This window comes from Candoia aspera, chromosome 2, assembly GCF_035149785.1.
Source record: "Candoia aspera isolate rCanAsp1 chromosome 2, rCanAsp1.hap2, whole genome shotgun sequence".
NCBI lineage: Eukaryota > Metazoa > Chordata > Lepidosauria > Squamata > Boidae > Candoia > Candoia aspera.
Window position 1 is genome coordinate 35,350,343 of NC_086154.1, and position 25,250 is coordinate 35,375,592.

Here is a 25,250-nt window from a genome sequence, read left to right on the forward strand (position 1 = left end):
TTTTACCTGAATGTACTGATTTACCTTTCTATAAAATTGAACAAACATGAAACTATCATTCATTCCACTTATTGTCAGCACTCTTATTGTAATGCATACCAGACATTGGTATAACAAAGGACAAGATTCTGAGTGTGGTGAAAATCTGAAAGTTATCAGTTCAACAACTTATATTATTCTTTATTTAAATAAATAAATGAAATCCTGGATTTTCACCATTTTAATCATGAAGTCTTGAAGACTTTAAATGCTGATTTCTTTTCTGAATGAATTTCTTTTGACAATTACATGCAAGCTACAATTCTCTATAGATTGGTTTCATAAACTGAATTATAGGATTATCTATGTTCTATGTTTATATGATCTTGCTTGACTAGGGGTCATTTTAAAAGTCTAATAAATAATATTCTACAGAATCCTTCTCTAAAAGTAATTTTTCCTTTTAAAAAACAATGTATATGTCTGGATATCACATTGAATTTCATATAGCTTCATTTTAGTGTTCTGAATACAAACATTTAACTTTCAGGGCCTGCCATGTCTACATCTCTACTATATTGATAAACCCCCATTAAAATCTGACAAATGAATTCAAACCATCATGTTTTTTTCATGCAATTGCCATTCATTGGAGTAAAACTAGTACTGGAGCAGAGTTTTGTGAATGCCTAATCCAGTGACTTGAAATGCATGTAGTTGCCGTATTGCACCTGTAAAGGTCTATACAAGTCTGCTTGTGCAGAATTCTGTGCACGCACAAGAACACTGGATAATGGCCAGAAATTACAAGAAAAATATATTAATAGAAAAAGATTTTTGTTACTATGGGAAATATTTTGTAATTATGCTCAGATGAAACAATGATAATTAAAATAAAAATGACTTTTTGAATTATTTTCCCCAACTTTAAAAAATATACCGCAGAGGTTTATAATTTGTTGTTCCTGATAGTTTAAATTTTCCTGCAACTTGTCTCTTTTGCTTCTAAAACATACAAAGAAACTTTTAAAACATTCAAAATATATTTATTAAATAACTCATAATCAGGTTTCCACTTGTGTAAGTTGGGGATGTTAATCAGAGAAATATTGTCAGTATTTCAAGCTGTGTTCCTTTCTTTGTTTGATATGGTTACTTCTATGTAAAAACAAAAACAAAACAAAAAAACCCACAAAAGAAAGAAAACGAAAGAAAAAAAGCCTATGTAGTTTTTCTCCCCAGTGTAAATGATATTTATCAGTGATCTAGCAGATGTAATCTTTTTTAAAGTTATTGGTAATAAATATTCTGTTATTTGTAAAGATTCTTGTCTGTGTGCGTATGTTTCTTGTATTCTTGCTGGTTTTGGTAAATAACCCCATGACACCTTGATTTCAAACACTTACAGAAAGTGCTTGAAAAAAATTTCACTTGCACAGTAAACTGAATTATGAAAATACATTGACCCAGTGGGTTGCGCTCAGTGTTTTTCAAAGCAATTCTAACTACAACAAAAAACAAAAAAACCTGAGGTCCCATTCCTTGCTGAAAAGCCATAGCAATAACATCAACAGGCAAATGATGACATCCAGGCTAGATGTCACACCTCATCCTCTGCCACAGGCTTCTCTTTGGAAATCTGGCCTACTTCAAACAAGAATAATCATCATCCACATGCAGATTTTACAGATAACAATAACAAGGGTTCTTTGCAAATTCAGTATAAGCCCCAGTCTGATGAAATCCACAAAAACCCTTTTCCCTTCCCTGAAATCCCAATACTGCATCATTTTTGGCTTGTAGAGAAAGAAACTCCTTAATTAACATGGCAAGTATGGACACAGGATTACTTCAGAACAAGGGCAGGATCCTTCTACCCCTTCCTCACCCCCATAAATATGACCATTTGCTTAGCTTTAATATTGATGCTGCTTATAGAGCCAAAATTTCCATTATACAGACATAGAACAACCATGTATATATCTTACTGACTGGATTGGACATTTAAATAGTATAAAAACTGAGTTAAGAGGAAAGGAATAATCCTATAGGGAGCCCAAACATATCCATATGGCAGTCAGACCTGAGAAAGTTGTGGGTACTTTCCCCTGGGCAGGGAGATGACTCAGTAGGACCCTCTGAATAAATTCAGTATCCAGCTAGTCAGGATATACTTCATTTGGAGATACCCATCTCTAGCTGAACTCACTCATACAGTAGAAAGCAGCAGCAGCTGGTGGCTAGCACTGATCTACCTCTCTCCTGGCAAGCCTTTGATTATTCCACAGAACCACTTTGAGGCATCATGGCCCAGGCCTCCTTATGACTGGACTTAAGCCAAGCCAGCATGCCCGTACAAGGCAGAGTCCTACTGGGGTCCTTCAGTGAGCTGTGCTTGCCCAACGAGGTAACTGGGCCTCCAGGAAATGAATTTAAACCTGCAGTATATTATCTATGTTGAGAGAGCCAGTTGGTGTAGTGGTTAAGCATCACACTAGAAACTGGGAGACCATGAGTTCTAGTCCTGCCTTAAGCACAAAGCCAGCTGGGTGACCTTGGTCCAGTCATTCTCTTTCAGCCCTAGGAAGGAGGCAATGGCAAACCACTTCTGAAAAACCTTGCCATGAATACTGCAGGAACTTGTCCAGGCAGTCTCCGAGAATTGGACACAACTGAATGGAATAATAATAATAATAATAAAATAAATATTTATTATTCAAATTTAATTACTGCCCATCTCCCCAAAAGAGGGACTCTGGGTGGTTTACAATAAAATCAAGCTCCAAACATAAACATTAAAATCTCATAAAAGCAGCGACATCACAATTAGTATGTTGTTGTTTATTCGTTTAGTCGCTTCCGACTCTTCGTGACTTCATGGACCAGCCCACGCCAGAGCTTCCTGTCGGTCGTCAACACCCCCAGCTCCCCCAGGGACGAGTCCGTCACCTCTAGAATATCATCCATCCATCTTGCCCTTGGTCGGCCCCTCTTCCTTCCTTCCACTCTCCCTAGCATCAGCATCTTCTCCAGGGTGTCCTGTCTTCTCATGATGTGGCCAAAGTATTTCAGTTTTGCCTTTAATATCATTCCCTCAAGTGAGCAGTCTGGCTTTATTTCCTGGAAGATGGACTGGTTGGATCTTCTTGCAGTCCAAGGCACTCTCAGAATTTTCCTCCAACACCACAGTTCAAAAGCATCGATCTTCCTTCGCTCAGCCTTCCTTATGGTCCAGCTCTCGCAGCCATATGTTACTACAGGGAACACCATTGCTTTAACTATGCGGGCCTTTGTTGTCAGTGTGATGTCTCTGCTCTTAACTATTTTATCGAGATTTGTCATTGCTCTTCTTCCAAGGATTAAGCGTCTTCTGATTTCCTGACTGCAGTCAGCATCTGCAGTAATCTTTGCACCTAGGAATACAAAGTCTTTCACTGCTTCTACGTTTTCTCCCTCTATTTGCCAGTTATCAATCAAGCTGGTTGCCATAATCTTGGTTTTTTTGAGGTTTAGCTGCAAACCAGCTTTTGCACTTTCTTCTTTCACCTTCATCATAAGGCTCCTCAGTTCCTCTTCACTTTCAGCCATCAAAGTGGTATCATCTGCATATCTGAGATTGTTAATGTTTCTTCCAGAGATTTTAACTCCAGCCTTGGATTCCTCAAGGCCAGCTTGTCGCATGATGTGTTCTGCATACAAGTTGAATAGGTAGGGTGAGAGTATACAGCCCTGCCGTACTCCTTTCCCAATCTTAAACCAGTCTGTTGTTCCGTGGTCTGTTCTTACTGTTGCTACTTGGTCGTTATACAGATTCTTCAGGAGGCAGACAAGATGACTTGGTATCCCCATACCACTAAGAACTTGCCACAATTTGTTATCGTCCACACAGTCAAAGGCTTTAGAATAGTCAATAAAACAGAAATAGATGTTTTTCTGAAACTCCCTGGCTTTTTCCATTATCCAGCGGATATTGGCAATTTGGTCTCTAGTTCCTCTGCCTTTTCTAAACCCAGCTTGTACGTCTGGCAATTCTCGCTCCATGACCTGCTGAAGTCTACCTTGCAGGATCTTGAGCATTACCTTACTGGCATGTGAAATGAGTGCCACTGTTCGATAGTTTGAACATTCTTTAGTGTTTCCCTTTTTTGGTATGGGGATATAAGTTGATTTTTTCCAGTCTGATGGCCATTCTTGTGTTTTCCAAATTTGCTGGCATATAGCATGCATTACCTTGACAGCATCATCTTGCAAGATTTTGAACAGTTCAGCTGGGATGCCGTCGTCTCCTGTTGCCTTGTTATTAGCAATGCTTCTTAAGGCCCACTCAACCTCACTCTTCAGGATGTCTGGCTCTAGCTCACCGACCACACTGTCCAAGCTATCCCCGATATTGTTATCCTTCCTATACAGGTTTTCTGTATATTCTTGCCACCTTTTCTTGATCTCTTCTTCTTCTGTTAGGTCCTTGCCATCTTTGTTTTTGATCATACCCATTTTTGCCTGGAATTTACCTCCAATGTTTCTAATTTTCTGGAAGAGGTCTCTTGTCCTTCCTATTCTATTGTCTTCTTCCACTTCCGCGCATTGCTTGTTTAAAAATAATTCCTTATCTCTTCTGGCTAACCTCTGAAATTTTGCATTTCATTGGGCATATCTCCCCCTATCACTGTTGCCTTTTGCTTTCCTTCTTTCTTGGGCTACTTCTAGTGTATCAGCAGACAGCCATTTTGCCTTCTTGGTTTTCTCTTTCTTTGGGATGTATTTTGTTGCCGCCTCCTGAACAATGCTGCCAACTTCTGTCCAGAGTTCTTCCGGGACCCTATCTACTAAGTCCAGTCCCTTAAATCTATTCTTCACCTCCACTGCATATTCCTTAGGAATATTAGTGAGCTCATATCTAGCTGATCTGTGGGTCTTCCCTAATCTCTTTAGTCTGATCCTAAATTGTGCAAGAAGAAGTTCGTGATCTGAACTACAGTCAGCTCCAGGCCTTGTTTTTACCGACTGTACAGATGTCCGCCACCTTTGGCTGCAAAGGATGTAAACAATCTGATTTCGGTGTTGTCCATCTGGTGAAGTCCATGTATAAAGCCGTCTCTTAGGTTGTTGGAAGAGAGTGTTTGTTATGCAGAGTGAATTGTCTTGGCAAAATTCTATCAGCCTGTGTCCTGCTTCATTTTGTTCTCCCAGGCCATACTTACCTGTAATTCGAGGTGTCATTTGACTGCCCACCTTAGCATTCCAGTCTCCTGTGATGAAAATAACATCTCTTTTAGGCGTGTTGTCCAGTAGGTGCTGCAGATCCTCATAGAACTGCTCTACTTCAGCTTCTTCAGCATTTGTGGTTGGGGCGTATATTTGGATCACTGTGATGTTAGATGGCTTGCCCTGAATTCGAATTGAGATCATTCTATCATTTTTTGGGTTGTATCCAAGCACTGCTTTAGCCACTTTACTATTAATTATGAAGGCTACTCCATTTCTTCTGTGGTCCTCTTGTCCGCAGTAGTAGATCTGGTGGTCATTTGATGTGAAGTGGCCCATTCCAGTCCATTTCAGTTCACTGACGCCCAGAATGTCTATCTTTAATCTTGACATCTCACCAATAACCACATCCAATTTGCCCTGGCTCATAGATCTTACATTCCAGGTTCCGATGGTGTGTTGATCCTTAGAACATCGGATTCGCCGTTCACCACCAGCACCGTCGGCCGCTAGCTGTCCTTTCGGCTTTGAGCTAGCTGCGTCATCACGTCTGGGGCTAGTTGAGCTCATCCTCTGTTCCTCCCCAGTAGCATTTTGACCATATTCCGACTTGGGGGTCTCATCTTCCGATGGTATACCGACATATCTCTGGTTGTACTGATCCATTTAGTTTTCACGGCAAGAATACTGAGGTGGGTTGCCATTACCTTCCCCAGGGATCGCATTTAGTCTGACCTCTCTGTCATGACCTTCCCGTCTTGGGTGGCCCTTCACGGTTTAGCTCATGGCATCATTGAGGTGCTCAAGCTCCAGCACCACGACAAGGTAACGATCCTTTGCTGAAGACAATTAGTATAAAATGCAATAAATAAATATAAAATCCAAGAAGGTATAAAATCCAATCTGGTGGGAGGGACTCTAGGGTGCGAGCCACCCCCAAGAATGGTTATTCAATTTCCCGCCCCAGGCGAGACGGCAGAACCAAGTCTTCAGGGCCTTCCGGAAGGTCAGGAGTGAAGGGGCCTGCCTCACCTCCGGGGGCAAGATGTATAGCATATGTAGACCGCAAGAAGCACAGCTTTCTAAGGTTCTTGGAGCAGCTCCTGCTGAGTTGGGTTTCTCAGCCTGGAAGATCCAACCAGCCTTATCTTAGCAGCTAGGTACAAATCACACAAGCCAGCATTATAGCAATATTCTCTTCATGAACTTATCTGAGTCATCAGTTCAAGAAAGATTGTAAGTTCAGGAAGTTGACCCAGCTAAAAGCATTGGCAAGCTGGTATTGATAAGAGCCTTCTCCTTTTCCCTCCTTCTCTGAACTTCTGGAAGGTCTATCTATTACCAATCCTCTGGAAGCAGGACTACGCAATGGAAAGGTACACCAGTCCCCTTCTTCATTTTAGTAGACATTCCAGTAACCACTGAAAATGGAATTCATAGTTCCATTGCTATAGTCCCTGGTGTCTTTTCATGTAGGTCCTGCAATATAGTTCCTGTCTAGAAATGTTAAGAATTACAGGGAAGGCATTTGGGTTATGCCTGATAGCCATGAGTATACTTGTAAAATCTGGTATGAGTCTTCCCTAAGGTCATGTTCAAATAAACTTACAAATGGGTAAGCAGAAGTTACTAAAAAGGCACAGATATCAACTCAATTTGATACTGGCCTGAAAAGATTGAGACTGTGGGCATTCAAAATTCTCTCTGTTTTAAAATTTAGCAGCACTTCCAGCCAAGATACATCCTTTAGAAAATTTAAGGCAACCTATTTAGTGACACATCATCCTCCATTCTAATTCTAAGGTGTAATATGATGGTCAGCAAGCTTCATTAGTAAAGCTGTAAAAGGCGTGAGGTCTAACGAACTGATTCCATGCCCAGTGAAAATATCTGAAAATGATAAGGAAACTTGTCCTCATGTACTAAGACAATCTGTTTCACTTCCAATGTTTTTTTTTTCCTTTCAGTACAAAAAAAGGTCCACACAGTGGACAGTTGTAGCTTTCCACATGTCAGATTTTCATGACTGAACAATACAGCTTACAAAAAACTTTGAACTGAAACTGTGGCTTGCAAAAGATTAAATGGTTTACTAAGCAGTGGATCATCAGTGATCCAAGGAGATGAACATTGACAAAAGAAATCATAACTTTCTTCCCCCCAATGTGGTTGCTTATCATAACCTTAGGCATAATGGAACGTGGTGGCATTGACACATCAAGCCCAGTATAGCCTATAGGAAGCGGCAGAAGATTTACAAAACATTTTTCCCAGTACTATGTGGAAATACAAGGGATAGCCCATGATACCTTTTGCATAGAAGACACTATCAACCTAAGGTCCTTTCCTTTCAGTGCAGGGGGGCAACCTGGGATCTTTTAGATGGTGCTGACCTGTAGTTCCCAATAGCCACAGCCAGTATGTGCATAATAGGAAGAAATAATGAGAGTTGTAGTGCAGCAACAGCTGGAGGGCCGCAGGTTTCCCATCCATGACTTATAGCCTCTGCCAGACTTGTTACACTATCCAGTGTTGCATATCTAAGCCTTTGCATATTAGCTTTCTGCAAAAGGTGGCATGTAACTTGTTCAACCCCTTCCTGTTGAAGTGTTAGTATACTTGGAAACACTGCAACAGCTGGAAGAAATATGACTGTATATACAAGTAAAGTTCATTCCTCCCCATTAAAAAAAATTGCTTGCTATCAGTAATCACAGCAAGAGACCTTTAAGGTGTCAAGAATCCTAGAAAGCTTCTTTGCACTACTAAGTTGCAGTAATTTCCTGCTGAAGCAAAGTCCTTTGGTATTGTCAAAACCCCTAAAAGTCCAATGTTTTGCCCATTTTTATTTCTGAGAAATAATAAAAAATAGAAACATTGGTCCAGTCATGTTGAACTAATCTACATATGTTTCATGATTAATTATATTCTAGGGGCCTGCAGCCAGTTTGACATAAAAATGCTAAAACTGACTGTGCCGGCTTTACTGAGATCCCATGGTCATTTTATGATGCTGTTTGTGTGCACACACATGAACACTCACAGAGAGCTGTGAACAGTCCCTTATGTTCCTAACTCAAATGGTTTGTAGTTCAAACATGGATTACCATTCTACAAAATAATACATAAAACATATTGAAATACAGTATGAACTTTATGACATACACATTTACTAAGCTATTTCTGCTGTAAGGAACACATTAACTCTCTTAGCAATTGCTATATTATTGTACTAATGCAGAAAAGTTTACATTACAAAACCCAACAGTATTTAAGACAAAGTGAGCAGCTTACAGAACTCACTGTGCTACCACTACAGCATATCAGAATCCTGGAACTTTTATATTTAGGGAGTGTAGGGGCTACAAAGTGGGACGCGGTGGCGCTGCGGGTTAAACCGCTAAGCTGCCAATCGGAAGGTCGGCGGTTCGAAACCGCGCGGCGGGGTGAGCTCCCGTTGTTCGTCCCAGCTCCTGCTCACCTAGCAGTTCGAAAACATGCAAATGTGAGTAGATCAATAGGTACCGCTTCGGCGGGAAGGTAACGGCATTCCGAGTCGTCATGCTGGCCACATGACCCGGAAGTGTCTATGACAACGCCGGCTCCAAGGCTTAGAAACGGAGATGAGCACCGCCCCCTAGAGTCGGACACAACTGGACTTTACGTCAAGGGAAACCTTTACCTTTACCTTTAGGGGCTACAAAAGCACAAAATGGCACATGTACCTTCACTCAATCTTTGCATCAGTATGAACCACGCCTTTTATATCAATATCCTATTATACAGCCATTTTAGTTTTCTACCTTGTTTTCTACAACAACAAAAATCAAGGAAAACTGGTTGACCTGGAGGTGATCCATTCTGTAGAGGCAACAGCAGGCTTTTTTTCCCAGTACCAACTTGGCTGACTCTGTAAAAAATGGCCCTGAAGCTGAGTATTTGCACAGAGTGTTAACTGCTTTTAATGGAGCAATACCATCACTTAATCAGCAAAACATTCTCAGGGCTTCATACCAGTAATCGGAAAGAACAAAATAATGTCAAAGGAACTTGCTGGATAAGATCAAAGGTCCATCCAGTTTAGCATCCCATTTCCCACAGTCCCCATCAGGAAACCCATATAGTTCATGAAAGCACTGGTCCATTTCATAGTTACTTCCAAGGGGATGCCCCACAAAGGCATCATGATAACTAAGTAAGAACTCTGAAATTGTTTATTCCTTTTTTTAAAACCATTTAACCTAGTAACTTGCACTACATTTTGTGACAGCAAAGTAAATTATGCATTTGAACTGCCTTAAAGACAACTTGGAAGCTGAAATTGATACAGAATATGGCAGCCCACATACTGCTTCCAGCTTTGGGAGTGCATACCAATTCTGCGGGTCCCAGACTGGTTGTCAGGTACAATTTAAGGTGCTAATGTTGACCTATAAAGCCTGTTATTGTTATCTGCAAGACCACCTGCTCCAACCAGAATCAGCCTGACCCACTATATTCTATAGGGAGAAGCTGCTTATGGTCCCACATTTCTGAGACATGCAGGGTTGAGGCTAAAAGGCAGTGCTTTTCTGTTGTGGTGCCAATGCTTTGAATGGCAAAGCACACACACACACGCAGATCAAGTTTCCTATTGATCTTCAGCAAAATATTGAAAATGGAGTTATTCCAGACAGTGTTCTCTTAAGCCCTGACACATTTTTTTCTTTATTTTTGTTTTCATTTGTTGTCATTGATGTTTGTTAGGGATTTTATTACGATATAGTTGTCTTATAAGTTGTATCATGGATGTCTATATTATTTACTTTATAAACTACTAAAGGTCATCATTATGGTGTTACATACATTTAATAATTTTTTATTTTTATTTATTTGAATTTATTATCTGCCCAACTCCAATGGACTCTGGGCGGTGTATAAAACCAGAAAAAACATAAAAAGATCAAATCAGTTGGACAGCCCAGACTAAAATAATCTTATAAACAGGAAAATCAAACAAAACAGAACAGGAACCCTAGACAAATAATAAAACATCAAGAATAATTATTGTTCATAATCAATAATAGAAATAATTGAATACATTTTCTGCATTATTATTTTGTTATATTACCAATTTTCCATTGCTTGGCTTTGTGTGACATTTTGGTCATCTTACTAATAAAGTGCATTGCTGTGCTGTTTCTACTCACAGCTGTCATATATATTTCAAAACAATATATTATAGGAGTATTAAGACTTTCTTGATCATATGTAGCTACCTAGCACAAAAGAAAAAAGTATTGTTGCAACTGGTATCTATATCAAGATCTTAATACTTAGACGCTTCTGAAAAGAGGCATCCTAGCAAGGGATCTGGCACTGAAGGGCCTAATCAATCTTATTCACATGGAGATGAATTTCATTATAGAACTACATGTAAAAGTATATTAAACCAATTTTTCTTCAAAGACAGTAAAGCTCTTTGACCTACCTCTCAAGATCTTTTATTTTTTTTGGGGGGGGGGGTTCAGTCTTAACCCCTGAAATATACATTTGGCTCTAGTGAACAAACTGGCATGTATTTATGTAAAAGGCTCACATACTCAAATCAGAGTCTAAGGAGTCAGAACCTGTTTTGGTGGCAGAAGTCAACAGATACTGCCATTTGACATACACTGAGTTACAAAACTGGCTTTCATTTCTCCTAGTGATAATCACAAAGGGGAAAAAAATATTTCATATGAACAGTAGAACCACAGAGTGAGTATCTCAGAGGTCTCCTATTAAATGGTGTTGCCCTTGTGCAGCACACAACCAGCACTCTGGGTTGCAGCGACCCTGGCGCAAGTGACACAAGGGTTCATGCAACACCCTAGTTGCAGCCTGCCAGCTTGTGGTTCACGCAAACCTAGCCCGTTTCATAGTCTGACTGTTAAACGGAAATCATTGCAGGTTCAGGGGACAGTCTAAGCTGTGAGTCCCAATACTTCTTCCCGTATTTTTCCCGCTGGGGTGTCCAATATGCAGGGCTACCAGATTCAGGCCGAGAAAATCTGGGCGGCCAGTAGCAATATTTCGGAAAACCCTAACTCTGCTGCCCTGCCAAATATCCTGCATTCATTTGCATGGAAGAGACCGCGGACCCTCTGTTCCACTTCACTGAGAGGGTTAAGTGGGATTCACACATCCTACCGAACCATAAAAACTCCGTTATGTGAATGCAGCATTTGCAGCGTTAACTGTGATTTCTGGCTTAGCATCGTATGCAAACCTAGCCAGCTGTCGTTTCCTTAATAAAGTAACGGTAAAGTACCCGCGGCTCATCGTGATTTGTGGACCAAGCCTTAAAGGTAACAACGACAGGAGTCCCGAAAAAGGCCGCGTCTCTCGGACACAAGCAAAATACCAGTATAGGGCGGCATCTTTATGGCGGGGGAAAGCCCCTGAACGCAAAGGGCCTCGGTGGGGTGGGGTGGGGTGGGGAGGGGAGGGGAGGGGAGGGGAGGGGGAGGAAAAAGCCCGGCCACCCCCGCTCCACAAGGCGGCGAACGCCCCACGAACAAGCCGAAAGAGCGCGCGCGCGACCGCCGAGAAAAGCAACGCGGTCTCGGCCGCGTCTCCGGAAGGATAAAAGCGCCGCCCTCTAATGCGAAGGAGGAGTTACTCCGTTGTAGCGCAGGCCTCCTGCTAGTAGCAATTGGCGCTCCGGGGTGCTTCGTCTGCCTCCTGAGCCGCGGCGGCCCCCAAGTTCGTAGGTGAGTGAGGCTGCCCTTTCCCGCGCCAGCACACGTTGCACCGGCAGGCCTGCGAAGGCAGAGGGAATCGGCTGAATGCCCGGCCGGTGCGAGCGCTCCCGGCAGGCCCGGGAACCGAGCGTGGCGTGAGCTTTTTCGGCGGGCCGCTCAATCTTTGCAGCGGCCGATATTTTTCGAAGGCCGTCGAAGCTGTGCGGAGACCGTTCTCTCACCCATCTAATTGTAACTTTCCCGTCGATCTGCTGGGCCTCTCGGCTGCATCATGCCTTCCTTTGGTATTCATTAACTCATGGTTTCGTTTCGTTGTTTCTTTTAAGATGTGGAAACATATCATTCTTCTGAGCTGTAAGGCAGGCGAAATCCTTGCTCCCCGCAGCAGAGTAGGGCTTGCAATCCTTTGTCGGAACTTAAGAACCATGAAGATAGATTCTTCCGAATTTCAGTCCCTTTTCACGCCAGGACTGAAGAGCATTGCAGGTACAGGTGCCTCATTTTCTGGCTTGGGAGCTGGGATAGACAGGCCGTGGCCCTCCAGTTGCTGCTGAACTACAACTCTGAGCATCCCTTACCATTATTAGGTTGGCTTATTTCTGCCGGGTGATGTAGTTTTGCAATACCTGGGGGAACAGTTTCTCAGCCCTGCTTAGGACTAGAATTCCTGATAATTGTAAAAACAACAGTGAACAAGAACTGGTAATTTAATACTATTTGTGTTTCTGCTTCACTATGAAAAGTGGTAATGGTTTTATTCCAGTACAGGTAGTCCTCATTTAGCAACTGCCTTGTTTAGTGACCATTTGCAGTTATGGTGATGAAAAAGTAACTTGATGACCAACCCTAACCATTACAACCTTTGCAGGCCTGTAAAGCAAGGGGAAGCTGAAGTAAGATAGTAAGCACAGTCAGTTGCACTTACTGACCACTTCTCTTAATTACTGAGTTGCTGGTCCCAATTATGGTTGCTAAATGAGGACTACCTGTAGTAACTTCAGCAATAAAATACCTCATTCTGGTGCGCACCAGGGTACCAACATAAACTGTAGTAATTATGGTACTCTCCATTGCATTGGGATTATGACTAACAGAAGAGCCAAAGTTCTTTAACAGCTGTGTGCAAAAGCATCTACAATATCTGAATTTGTTTCTCATGCAAATACAACTTACCAAAAAGTACTTATCCATGGGCCACCAAGACGTTATACATTTCTCTCTCAAACTATTGGTGAAAACAGATTGAGACTTTAAGAACAAATAAGTAAGTGTCAAGCAAATCAGTCCTGCTGACTGATACTCAATTGCAAAGTACCTTTTTATTCAGAAGGACAAATTTGATTCTTTCCATTCATCGTATGAGAGATGGGTGTATCAAAGGCTTGGTCACTGTTTCCAATGCAGTGTGACGTGCAAAGAATATGTGTTACTTGGGGATGTCATATCAAAATACATTTACCTGATTTCTGTGAATCTGAAGTTGTCATGACGTTAGCTGAGGGAAATTTGGAGATATATTTTAAAATGCATAATCCAGACATGTAACTTACATGGTGCTTTGTTTTAAAATATGGTTTGAATTATTTGGCTGCTTTTATGATCTGTTAGGATATACCTGCCTTAATGTCAGATGTACAAGCAGGTTTTTTGTATCTGTATCTATAAGAAATATGGCAGGACTAACCTAGAGGGGCAACTGCCCTTCTATGCTTTGATACAAGTGTAAATACTGACCAATCCTGCAGTATTTGATTGGTCTTAATCCTGATCAAGGCTACTGTGCATACTTACTTAGTATCTTTCTTACTTAGCTTCCTTCATATACCATTTTTACTAGAAAAATTTGTGGGACTGTCCATCATTTTGTCTTCTGCAAGATTTTTTCTCTCTAAATTATTTTTCTTCTATTTCCACACACAGAATTATTTGATAAAGAAAATTATGAACTAAGAATAGCAGGAGGTGCTGTAAGAGATTTACTCAGTGGAATAAAACCACAAGATGTTGACTTTGCCAGCACTGCAACTCCTGATCAGATGAAGGAAATGTTCCAGGCCATGGGTATCCGTATGATCAACAACAGAGGAGAAAAACATGGAACCATCACTGCTAGGGTAAAAGGATTTTACAAACTTTTAAAATGCGAGATAGCTAGAAAAAGTATTTTGGTAGAAAATCTTCTATACATTTATGTTCCTAAGGTTATAAAAAAAGACAGGTAAAGTGTCTTCAGGTTGAGCTTGAAAGCTAGCACATATATCTTTGTTTGATTTTTCCATTAGTAAATAGAAGAATATGGACATTATTTGTTGCCATGTGGCATCCTTCCTTCCCCCTCCCCTTAAGCCCACCTCACTGCTGGCTGACCTGTAATGTCAGCAAATTTTCGGGAATATTACAAGAGCAAAGAGAGAGACTGATGGGCTAAATGCAGAACATGCTGGCTGGGGAATTCTGGGAGTTGAAGTCCAGACATCTTAAAGTTGCCAAGGTTGAGAAACACTGCGCTAGCCAGTATGCTTTTTCACCATGCTGGCTGGGAATTCTGGGAATTGCAGAAAGTGCCATTTTAGAGAAGTAAGGCCTAGAACACTGTGCCTGAGCTACAGAAATTTGAGGCACATGGGGTAAGATGAAATGCCTCTGGGCCCAGTTGTAACTGATAATCATTGTACATTTTCTTTTTCTCCATTGCTGCAAATTAGAAGCCGGTTTAACCCAAGACAGAGAAACAATCACAGTTGCATATGAAAGTACTCTGTAGTATATGTTTTTGGCATAATCATAGTATGCTTATTTATAAAAGTTAGAAATTTGATAAATAGTTGTCACTAATGTAGAAAGAAGAAGAAATATACTTGAGTGGAAAAGCTGAGGGCAATTAGCTTGGATCCTGGGTAGGAAGAGATTCCAGATACGGAATGGGGGCAAGTGGAGGCAGACTTGAGGGATGATCGGCTGAAGAGGAAATACTGGATTTGGGTTCTCTGTAAAGGAGAGTTGTCCATTATTAGCTGTAAAAGGAAGAAACGGGTAAAGGGATGTTTTACTGCGGAAAACAAAATGTGAATGGATGTTTTTTCAATATTTTTGCATTCTATCTAATACGAGATTTGAAAAGGGATCCTGTTAGCCAAATGAGAAGTTATTTAACTTTTTTTTGCTGCAGCTCAATGAGGAGAACTTTGAAATTACCACACTGAGAATTGATTTGCATACTGATGGGAGACATGCAGAAGTGGAATTCACAACTGACTGGGAAAAAGATGCAGGAAGAAGAGATCTCACAATCAATTCTATGTTCCTAGGTAAGCTATTTTTCCATCTTAAAAGATGGCATAGTTCTATAAATGTTCTCTCACCTGAATGTTCTCCTATACCATATTTATCTCTAGTGGTTCTACAGCTACACCCAGAGACAAGTATATCCACCTTAGTGAACCTAAGTAGAGGTTGAAAGTCAACTGGAAAATTATCTTGTCTGGAGCTCTATATCTGCAGTAACTTTAAGTTCCTTGAAGGAGAAACTTGGTACAGAAGTTACTATAAAATTGATGCCTAGTATTGGAAGAGATGTACTGCTTCTAAGCTAAGAATTCCCAAGATTACTAATAGGTTCTGCATCTCCCTCTACATTTAGGGCCATAATTTATAAGCCCTGTCTGTGAGGCTAATTCAAAAGAAAAGCCCACAGATGTACTGTTTTAAGACAAATATTTATTTAATATTGGAGAGTTCTTAGGGTGGCTGTATTGAGCTGATGTAGATTGAATTTTGCTGCTGATTGTGGTTTTATGTTTTTAAACTGATTATGGACAGTTTTTGTGTATTGCTTTTTAACCTTTTAAAATGGTTTTTACCTGTTGTGAGTCACCGAAAGTTGCTTAGATGAGATGGGCAGGCAGCCATACAAATTGAAATAATAACAACAAGTGTTGGTAAGAAAAACAAAAAAGTCTGGATAGTGGACATTGCAATTCCTGGAGATAGCAGAATAGAAAAAGAACTGGAGAAAATCACGAAATACAAAGATCTGCAAATAGAAGTAGAGCAACTGTGGCAAAAGAAAGCAAAGGTAGTACCAAAAGTAATAAGTGCCTTGGGTGTGATTCCAAAACATCTGGAATACTACTAGAACATCATTAGCATTGGCAAAATCACCATCAGTCAATCACAAAAGGCAGCTTTACTTGGAACAGCTTACATCCTGCGGCAATACCTTTAATACCCTCAAACAACATCTGCCTATCCCAGGTCCTTGGCAAAGACTTGATAGGTGGATAAAAATGCCAAATCCATTCTAAAAACATCTGGCTGACTGTGCGACCAACAATAATAAGGGCTACAGATACCCAGACAGTAAACTCTTAGCTCCAAGAAAGATACAAACCAGGCTTCTTTTTTTAGCCTGAAAAAAATGTACAACACTTCCTTGAAAATTTAAAAATAGCCAGTCAAAGCATTTTTCTGGCTCAGGTTACTAGACAGATTTCTCCAGACCAATCTACCTCCAAACAGCAGGTCAAGGACAGCTAGTGCCAACGGATAAATTGCAGCTTGAAAGGAAACAACTCTGCAGGATCATTGCAAAGGCTGGAACCCAGTAAGATGATGTGTGGGAGTGTGTTCCCCAGGTTTCCATGGGTTTTTATAGAATTTTAATTGATTTTTATTCTGATTGATGGGTTGTTTTTACTCTTTTGTGCACCAGCCACCCATGGTGGTGGTTATAAGTCTTTTGCAATTCATTTACTTACACATTTATTTTACATATCATATATGCCAGTGAGCCTCAGAATTCAACCTTGCACAAGTTTAACCCAGATTTTACATAGTACAAAAAGTAAAAGCCTGAAACTCTTACTCTGCTCTCTGGCAGAAATTTGATTCTCCAGCAATGTTTCTCCTCTGAGTATGTCCTTGAATGAGGCACTCTAGAATATACTGATACGTTGTTCTGCCATCCTACCCAGTTCCAAAATTCTTCAAAATTAAGTTGTGGACAGTGGGGTTGGTAACATGGTGCCTGTAATTCCATTAAATGGCACATGTAGAATCCCTCAATTCAAATATAGACATCTTTTAAAATAAAGCATGTTAAAGTCTTTTGAGATAGCGAATTCCCATGAAATTTAGCAGCATTCTTGCATTAGATTTCAGTGCTGAGAATACTGAAATCTCACCAGATTTGGGGCATGTTTTAAAAGAAAAACCACATTTTGGGTGCCTATACCATTATACAGAATAATACAATGGTGCCTGTCAAATCTGAAAAAATTGCTGACTGTTGCTTAAAGAAGTCAAGATTGTTAGCTCAAAAAATGTAGCATGGCTTCCTTCCCAGTAATCATGTTTCATCAGATCCATCCCTTATCAGCTGATGCTGAGTATTGAAACCATTTTTTTTAACTTTGATTTTACAAAGTGAATGTTGCAGCCTAAACTATTTGAGGATTGGTGGTAATCTTGCTCTTGCCTTGTTCAAATGCTAAAGGTGAATGGAGCTTCAGAAAGTCCCTTTTGAAATGAAGTTACCATAATTTCTGATAAAATACATTTCACTTGCTTGATAGGTTTGGATGGCACTCTTTATGATTACTTCAGTGGTTACAATGATTTAAAGAACAAGAAGATCCGTTTTGTAGGAGAAGCCAACCAGAGAATAAAAGAAGATTTTTTACGAATTCTCCGCTACTTCCGGTAACAGTTTTTTATTTCTACATGATAAGGGCATTGGCCAGCTGGCAGAGAGTTAGCTGCTCCTTTGTTCATTCCTTGGTTACAGTTCACCTGGAGATCACCTACAGAGCCCTGACTTACTGAGTTGTGTATGGCACCCATTCATTAGTGGCATTTGGACATAAAATCTCTTCCCTTTCCACTGTTGGTGCTCAGTTTGCCTAAGTATATTTACACCTTGATAATTTATAAAAACAATTGTATTCTAAGTCCTAAGACAAATTCTTTTCCTTAGATTTTATGGGAGGATAGCTGAAAAGCCTGATGACCATGATGCCCAAACTCTGGAAGCCATCAAAGAAAATGCCAAAGGTTTGGCTGGAATATCTGGCGAGAGGATTTGGATGGAATTGAAAAAAATTCTTGTTGGGAAATATGTAAATCACCTCATTCATCTGATGTATGGACTTACAGTAACTGATTATATAGGTGAAAAGCTCAGTAGATGTTAACTCCTGTACAGATGTGAATGTTAGAGATAGAGAATGGTATATCTCAGTGACATATCCCAGAGTACCTCATTACATCTTTGATTTTGAAAACGGGCACATACTAATCCTCCTTCAAAGATCTTTGGAGTTCCTCAGTGATCCTGGCTTGGGAATTTTAGATACCGAAGTTTCACAACTGCAGGGCATCCAGATCGGGGAAGGGTGTATTAACTCCTAAAACAGGTTTTGTCCCTGTATTCCTTAGGGTAGTGTGGACATGCTGGTTGGGGAATTCTGGGAGTTGAAATTCATACACATTTGGCAAGGTTGAGAAACACTGCTTAAGGGGTTACTATTGTCTGCTAGGCCTAAACAAACCCTTTAATATATAGCCCTGTTGTGTACATTGATTCTAAAGTGACAGGGCCACCAGAGTTGTGATTTTGCCATTACTTGTAGTGATCCTGTTGGCCATTGTGTTTGTCAAGGAATTCCAAGTACTGCTTTGTTAGTAATCTTAGTTAGTTTCTGATAACTTTCTAATGGTTGAAGTATCTTATTCTCAAAATCCTTTTTTATGTGTGTCCCCTTAGGATTACCTGTTAATGGGAACTTACAGGAGTTTGGCACAGTCTGTAAAAATGTTCAGAATCTCTTTCCAAAACCAATGACCATTCTAACGTCACTGTTAAAGGTTCCGTGTGATCTCTCAAAATTGGATTTAAGACTGAAACTATCAAAAGATGAAAAAAACCTTGGGCTATTTCTAATGAAGCACAGGAGAGACTTGACCAAAGCTTCTGATACTACAAAGCCTCTTAAGCCATACCAGGATTTTGTTTTAGATGTAAGTACAGTAAAACTCTTCAGATCAATTCTCAAGTTTTGTTTAGCTTTTTATTTGATCTGTTTGGAGCCATCTTTGTCCCCATTATTTAACCAGACACATAAACTAGGAGTTAGGAAGAAGGCTGTGGGAACATGAGTGCTGGCTCCTTAAAAACAGATGGGGTTTCCCTATCATACGTAGCCACAAACAAACCATATAATGTGTAGGCACTGAAAAAATAGAAACTTATGTACTCTCTATTTTAAAAATGGTGCCAAGTAAAGCTTGCACTTTAAGAAGACTTCGGATTTATTTTTCAAATTTGATCACTGCCCATTTCCCCTGAAAAAGGGAACTCTGGGCCGTTTACAATAAAATTAACATTAAAACCATAAACATACAAAAATACAAACAGCCAAATATACATAAAAGATAAAAATAAGTATAATATCCAAGTGGTGATAAGATCTGATTCAGTGAGGCGGGCTCTACGGTGCCAGCCACCCTCAGAAAAAACTATTCCCCTTCCCACCTCAGGCAAGGCGGCAGAGCCAGGTCTTCAAGTTCTTCCAGAAGGCCAGGAGCAAAGGGGCCTGCCTTACTTCCGGGGGCAGAGTGCTCCAGAGGGCAGGAGCCGCTGCAGAGAAGGCTCGCTTCCTGGACCCTGCCAAACGGAATTCTCTTACCGACGGGGTCCGTAGCATGACCTTTCTTCATGTTTGGGTGGGATGGGTCAATGTCATGGGGATGAGACGGTCCCTCAGGTAACCTGGATTTATCTGATTGGAGGTACTTTGTGTATGTAATTAGTAATTTAAGAACCATGAATGCTTCATGCTCAGATCTCTCATTTTGTTGTGTTTATTTGTGAAGTCAAGGGAGGCTTCTGCAGCATCCAGAATCCATGAACTTCTGAAGTACCAAGGAGAAGAACAACTTCTGAAAGAAATGCAAGAGTGGTCTATCCCTCCTTTTCCTGTAAGTGGCCATGACTTAAGACAAATGGGAATCTCATCAGGAAAAGACATTGGGCCGCTCCTGCAACAGTTACGAGAACAGTGGAAAAAAAGTGATTACCAAATGGATAAAGAAGAACTCTTAAGCTTTGTAAAGAAGGCATGAAAACAAAGGGCGATTAAACAAAACAAATTTTGTATGAAGTTCTGCATGTAAATATTTTTCTCGAGTACATTTTCATTTCAGGGTCTTTCAGAATATCAGGATTATTCGTATTTCAGTTGTAAAAATAGGGTTATTTTGTGTCCATGTGGTAATACAGTATATCAATAACTTTCATACATATTTTACTGAACTATTAACCCTAAAACGTGCAGTTCAAGTAGTAATGACTCAGAGAGAGACTTCAGTGCAGATTGACTACCTGGTTCTTCAAAAATATGCCTTGGGTTGACTTGACTTTAAGAAGCAAGGGAGGATTAATTTACAGGAAATTAACACTGCAATTGTATGCATGTTTACCCAAAAATGATTTCCATTCAGTGGGGCTTACCCTCAGCAAGCATGTATCACCTTGAACCTCAGAGTCAGATTCTAGCTGGTTTGGATGATGTCAAACATCATTTCACTGAATATCAAATTACATTATTGACACTTGAAGTTTTGGAGGTTGAAGAAGATTAAAAGGATGGTATTTCTAATATTTCTATTGAGCTGGGCACTTTTCACTCATTTTATTTTCCGTGCATCTAGAAAGATTCCGAGAATTGATAAAAACTGACTTTTTAAAATTATGAATTATACAACAATGTTCCTGCTATGATCAAATAGGCATTCATCTATCTACTGGATTGTATGCCTGGTTTTTCAGCTTGCATTGTATGTTATAAATGCCTACAGTGGTTTATAAATTGATTCTCTACGACTTACCTAGTGCTGTAAAATGAGTCACAATAAGCTCAGTGGGATTAGTTCTAGGCAAATAGGTTTAGGATTGCAGTCTAACATTTTCTTAGCAGGTTGTGTGTCAAATTCGGATAATGACAGAAGATTTTGTCCACTAGGTGGCAGATATATAGGGACAATTCTTATATTGCAAATAATAATTACTTTTTACTTAAGTGCATCATGAAAGTCCTCTGGGTGGGAATGTAGCAAATTCTGATTGGCTGTTTCAGCAGTTTAGACCTCAGGACCAAGTTCTAATAATTGGAAATCTAATACTTAATTTGATCATAACGCTGTCAGGGTAGCTATTCAATGTCTGTTAGGAGGTTACCCTATATATTTTGTATTTTCTCTAGTTATCCTTGCTTGTGAAAAACTCATTTCTGAAAAACCTCCCCCAACATTGTGCCCTCTAGATGTCCCTTAATTCCAAGTCAATACGTGAAGGACACCTGGTTGAGGAATATGAGCATAGATACAAAACATTCACCCTAATGAATGCATTAGTTTTACAGAAAAGCCGCTGTATTTCCATGAAACTTTTCTGCACCCCTTTAATCTGGAGAGTTAGAGCCCTGGTTTCTTTTATCTGCTTTCTCTCCTGGAATTCACTTCAGATTCCATAGGGTTTTATGGACATGCTTAGAGAGTGTACCACACTATGCCATAGGGATTGGAGGGGTGGTCAACATTCTGGTTTAGACTGCAAAAAGCTTCAGTGTGACTGTTTGCTCTGATTAATGGAAAGGCTTGAATTTGATCTTGTCCTATTCTGGAATGAAAATAACATACAAAAGATGAGGGCATTTTGTATCTGGATACAGCCAGAGAAGGCCACAGTCATTGGGGTTGTAGGATGATGATCTTGTAAGTCAAATTTTGAATTGATTTGTAAATGCAAAACCAAATTATTTCTGTTTATGGTCAGAGACTACCACTCACTGACACACAAAGAAACTAATATAAAACTGTAATTAGAGATCTGGGCACAATAGGACAAATGGTTCATAAACTTTGCTCTACAGGCCTTTATCTCTGGACATAGTTACTATTTCAATGTTTATAATGCCAAATGGTATTTGCAAAATAATGGACTTGTGGACATGTCCATATGGTTTATGCAAAATAGCCAATGCTTTAAAGGAAAGACTTGAATAGCTACAAGTGGGACAATGCAATGGATGTTTTGGGGAGTCAGGGTCCAAAATGCTAGGAAGTGGCAAATGGGAAGTAAGTATGGTCAGACAGCTTGTAAAGAACATGTTTCTTAAGCCCTTTCCATAAGGAGACTTTCATCTTATCCTCCCTGTCCAAGCTTTTCCAGTCCTAAAACAAATGCTATTTACCTTAGTTATTTTTGCACTGCTATTATTTTTGCTTCCCAAACTCCAGGATTATTACTTAGACCAGCTCACAAGTGTCCTTGCCACCAGAACTTCAGATAAGCTGAACAATGATCCTGCCAGCCAACCAGCTGGGGAGTAGATTCTGTCATAGCAGTTATACTTCATTTTCCCTTCATGGTGGTTTCCATGACAATTTTTAAAAGCCCATCTGACTGGAGGGTAAGCAGCAAAGCTGACCTTCTGCTCAATTTTAGGAGACTGGTGAAAAGACATCAGGGGGCTCCAGCAAGGTTTTGGCATAGTGGCTTACCAGAATGGGCAGGTGGGTCCAGGTGAGGATACATACTTAATGGGTCTTCCAAGCATCACTGTTCATGCTGCAAATTGCCTTTGTGGGTGTTCTATTTGCAGTACTGCAGAACCTGAAGGCTCTGTGCCTTATGGGGAAGATGGACTGTGTGGGCACAGAGCCAAGCCAGGAGCATTATTTTAAGTGCAAAACATATATGACTAAGTGAAATTCCAGTCACATTAAAAAAATGCTCAATTGGAAAAAAGTTTAACCAAAGTCTTAAAAAACCCAGAGTCTTGGGTGTTGAAAACAATGTTTTTTTACCAGAACATATTTATAAAAAAAGTTTGAATATTAAAAACAGAAATAAAAACCTTAGAATTTTGTGATTTTGAGTGTTCAGAATTCAGCCATAGAACTGAAGCAAGGTTCAGTTTAAAACAACTTCATGAAAGCCCCTGATCCATGATGAACTTGACAAAGCGAAAACAATGAAGTTCTGAAAATGAAATTCAAAAGGTGAATCAAAGTGGGGTATAAAAATACTTTTAAGTAGCAGTATCACATGGGAAAAATAGTACTAATATGACTTCTATCTAAACAGAATTCAGTAACATGAAGCTCTTTAAAAAGTTGCTTGCTTCACACCCAATCAAAAGTGATACACAAGCCTTGAGATATTATTTGTCCTGTGTTTTGTATCGATAGTAGTATACAAAGTTATGAATTTACCCGAGTCAAAAGGAAAATGGAAAGTCAGTTTATTTGGACATGGCTTGCTATTAAAGCAGTGAGAGTTTGAAAATCACAACTAGAATTACCAAATAATGTCTGATTTAGAATTTTAATAGGAATAAATGATATAAAAGTACTTTGTTGAATCTGCAGCAGCTTTCATTTAGTTTGTTTCCAAGAAAAGGATGGTTTAAAAAAGACAGAAACAGTGACAAGCAAAATAAAAAAAATGTTATGTAGAAATAATTTTCAGATGTTTAGTGGTACTGGTACTGTTTTTAAAAAGTTAAAGATGTGAATATTTGTAGTAATCAGTTTATACAGTAAGCACTCATTCTTTAATTTTATTATGTTTAAATGCCTTAATTCCCATCTTTTTTTCCCCCCTTTTCTCCAATTTTTGGAAGTAAATCCCACAGTATGTATACAAACATAGAAAAACTGAGCTAATAAAGAGCCTTAATAGTTTTATACTGGAACTATAAAGCATACGCGTTACAGAATTATTTGGGAGGACAACAGCCAATTAATAGCAGGATATATTGCCTTTGCAGTAACTAGAACTCACACTAACTTAAGAATTAGAATATGCTATTAGTTTAATAATTTTAAGTCCATCACAGAGTGATGAATTTAAGATTAGGAGTAGGAGATACAGTAGTTTGAACATTATGTGAAAATTGAAAAATTACTTCTCCACTGACTTTGCTTATGGGAAGCTGGCAGGGAGTGTTGGCAAACACGATCGAGTTTAGACTTCCTGCTGGCTTCCCCATTGACTTGTGGGAAGCTGGCAGGGAGCACTGGAAATGATCATGTGACCACAGCTGACCGTAACATCATGTTGGTGCTGAAGTGGCCGCAGCAGTGTGACGCTGAAGCAGCCACAACTTTTCCAAATTTCAATCTCATGGGAGTAATGGGTCCTGGATTTTGGATGCATTCTGTAAGTTAACCCACTTGAGGTACCATGGTTCAAAATTTTTGCCCTATGATGCGCCATTTTGCCCAATTGAAAGTTACAAACACGAGTGTTTTAGTAGTATATAGATATAGAAAGACCTATCATACATGATGCAGGCTATTAGTGAGAAAATTGTTATTAATGAAAAGTGAGGGTAGTGCTTCTGTTCCTTCACCTTTAGGAGCATCACCCATTGGGGACAGATCTTAGCATACTTGTGATACTCAAACCTACCCAGTGAGCTGCTGAACCAAGACACTGATTTAAAATACAGGACTTCACTCTTCCTTCCATCTGAATTGTGACAAATGAAAAGCTTGTTCCATATGATGAGACAGAGTAAGAGAACAGATCTATTAAGATGGGTGTTCCAATGTAATCATTACATTTTACCTATGGCAGAAAAGCAAAGTGTGTGAGCGTCAGATTGGTGACTGATTTTACTAGGCTCAGGAATGAGATTAAAACAATGTACTTTTACTATGGGAAGCTACGTTACCTTGCTCTCAGACTATAACTGAAAATTCAACTCCTTGGCCACCAGTTTATCCAGTAGCAGAACCAAACTGGCGGGAACAAGAATTTCAGGAACCTCACCCCTTGAAACACTGAGTGTATCTTTAATTATAAGGCTGACTAGCATTCTGATTTAGCTCATTATAGACTGACCTTCATAATCCAGTGCTTTCAATACATTTTTATGACTAACACAAAACAAATTGAAAAAAAAAATCTAAAATGTCCATTTAGTAAGATGTCCTTATCCTTGCTCTATTCAAAATGAGGTTTTAGCTAGTATTGCTTTTGACTAGAAGAGAGATGGTGTTGAAGGACAAAAGAAAAAGGTAGTTCAATTCTAGCTGTGATGAGAAATAAAAATGCCATTGTACCAGAGGTAGGAGACTTTAAGGAATTAGCCCTGAGTCACAAACTCATTTGCTGGTATATAGTACATTAAGAGTTCCTTTTAGGGGTGAATGACACACTCAGAATATGTTTTCAACTTATAGAACAAATGTCATCACTGAAGTTTGGTGTTTGCTTCAAAATAAACCTCTCTCCCCAGGAAATATGATGCTATGTATGAAATTACTAAAATG

General features: G+C 39.7%; 1 protein-coding gene across 1 annotated transcript; it reads left to right on the forward strand.

Annotated features, from left to right (window-relative positions):
* Positions 1-11,953: 11,953 nt before the first annotated feature.
* TRNT1 (tRNA nucleotidyl transferase 1) lies at positions 11,954-20,061 on the forward strand. The gene is made up of 7 exons (XM_063291602.1): positions 11,954-12,395; positions 13,830-14,023; positions 15,079-15,217; positions 17,483-17,609; positions 17,884-18,077; positions 18,673-18,926; positions 19,782-20,061. Exons 1-7 carry the CDS (start codon positions 12,236-12,238, stop codon positions 20,028-20,030), a joined length of 1,317 nt encoding a protein of 438 aa, XP_063147672.1. The 5' UTR covers positions 11,954-12,235; the 3' UTR covers positions 20,031-20,061.
* The last annotated feature ends 5,189 nt before the right edge of the window (positions 20,062-25,250 follow it).

Coding starts and splice junctions, on each gene's coding strand:
- TRNT1 (XM_063291602.1), top strand. CDS start 12,236: ATGTGGAAACATATCATTCTTCTGAGCTGTAAGGCAGGCGAAATCCTT. Junction 18,078..18,672: donor TACAGTAACTGATTATATAG/GTGAAAAGCTCA, acceptor GTGTCCCCTTAG/GATTACCTGTTAATGGGAAC. Junction 18,927..19,781: donor ACCAGGATTTTGTTTTAGAT/GTAAGTACAGTA, acceptor TTATTTGTGAAG/TCAAGGGAGGCTTCTGCAGC.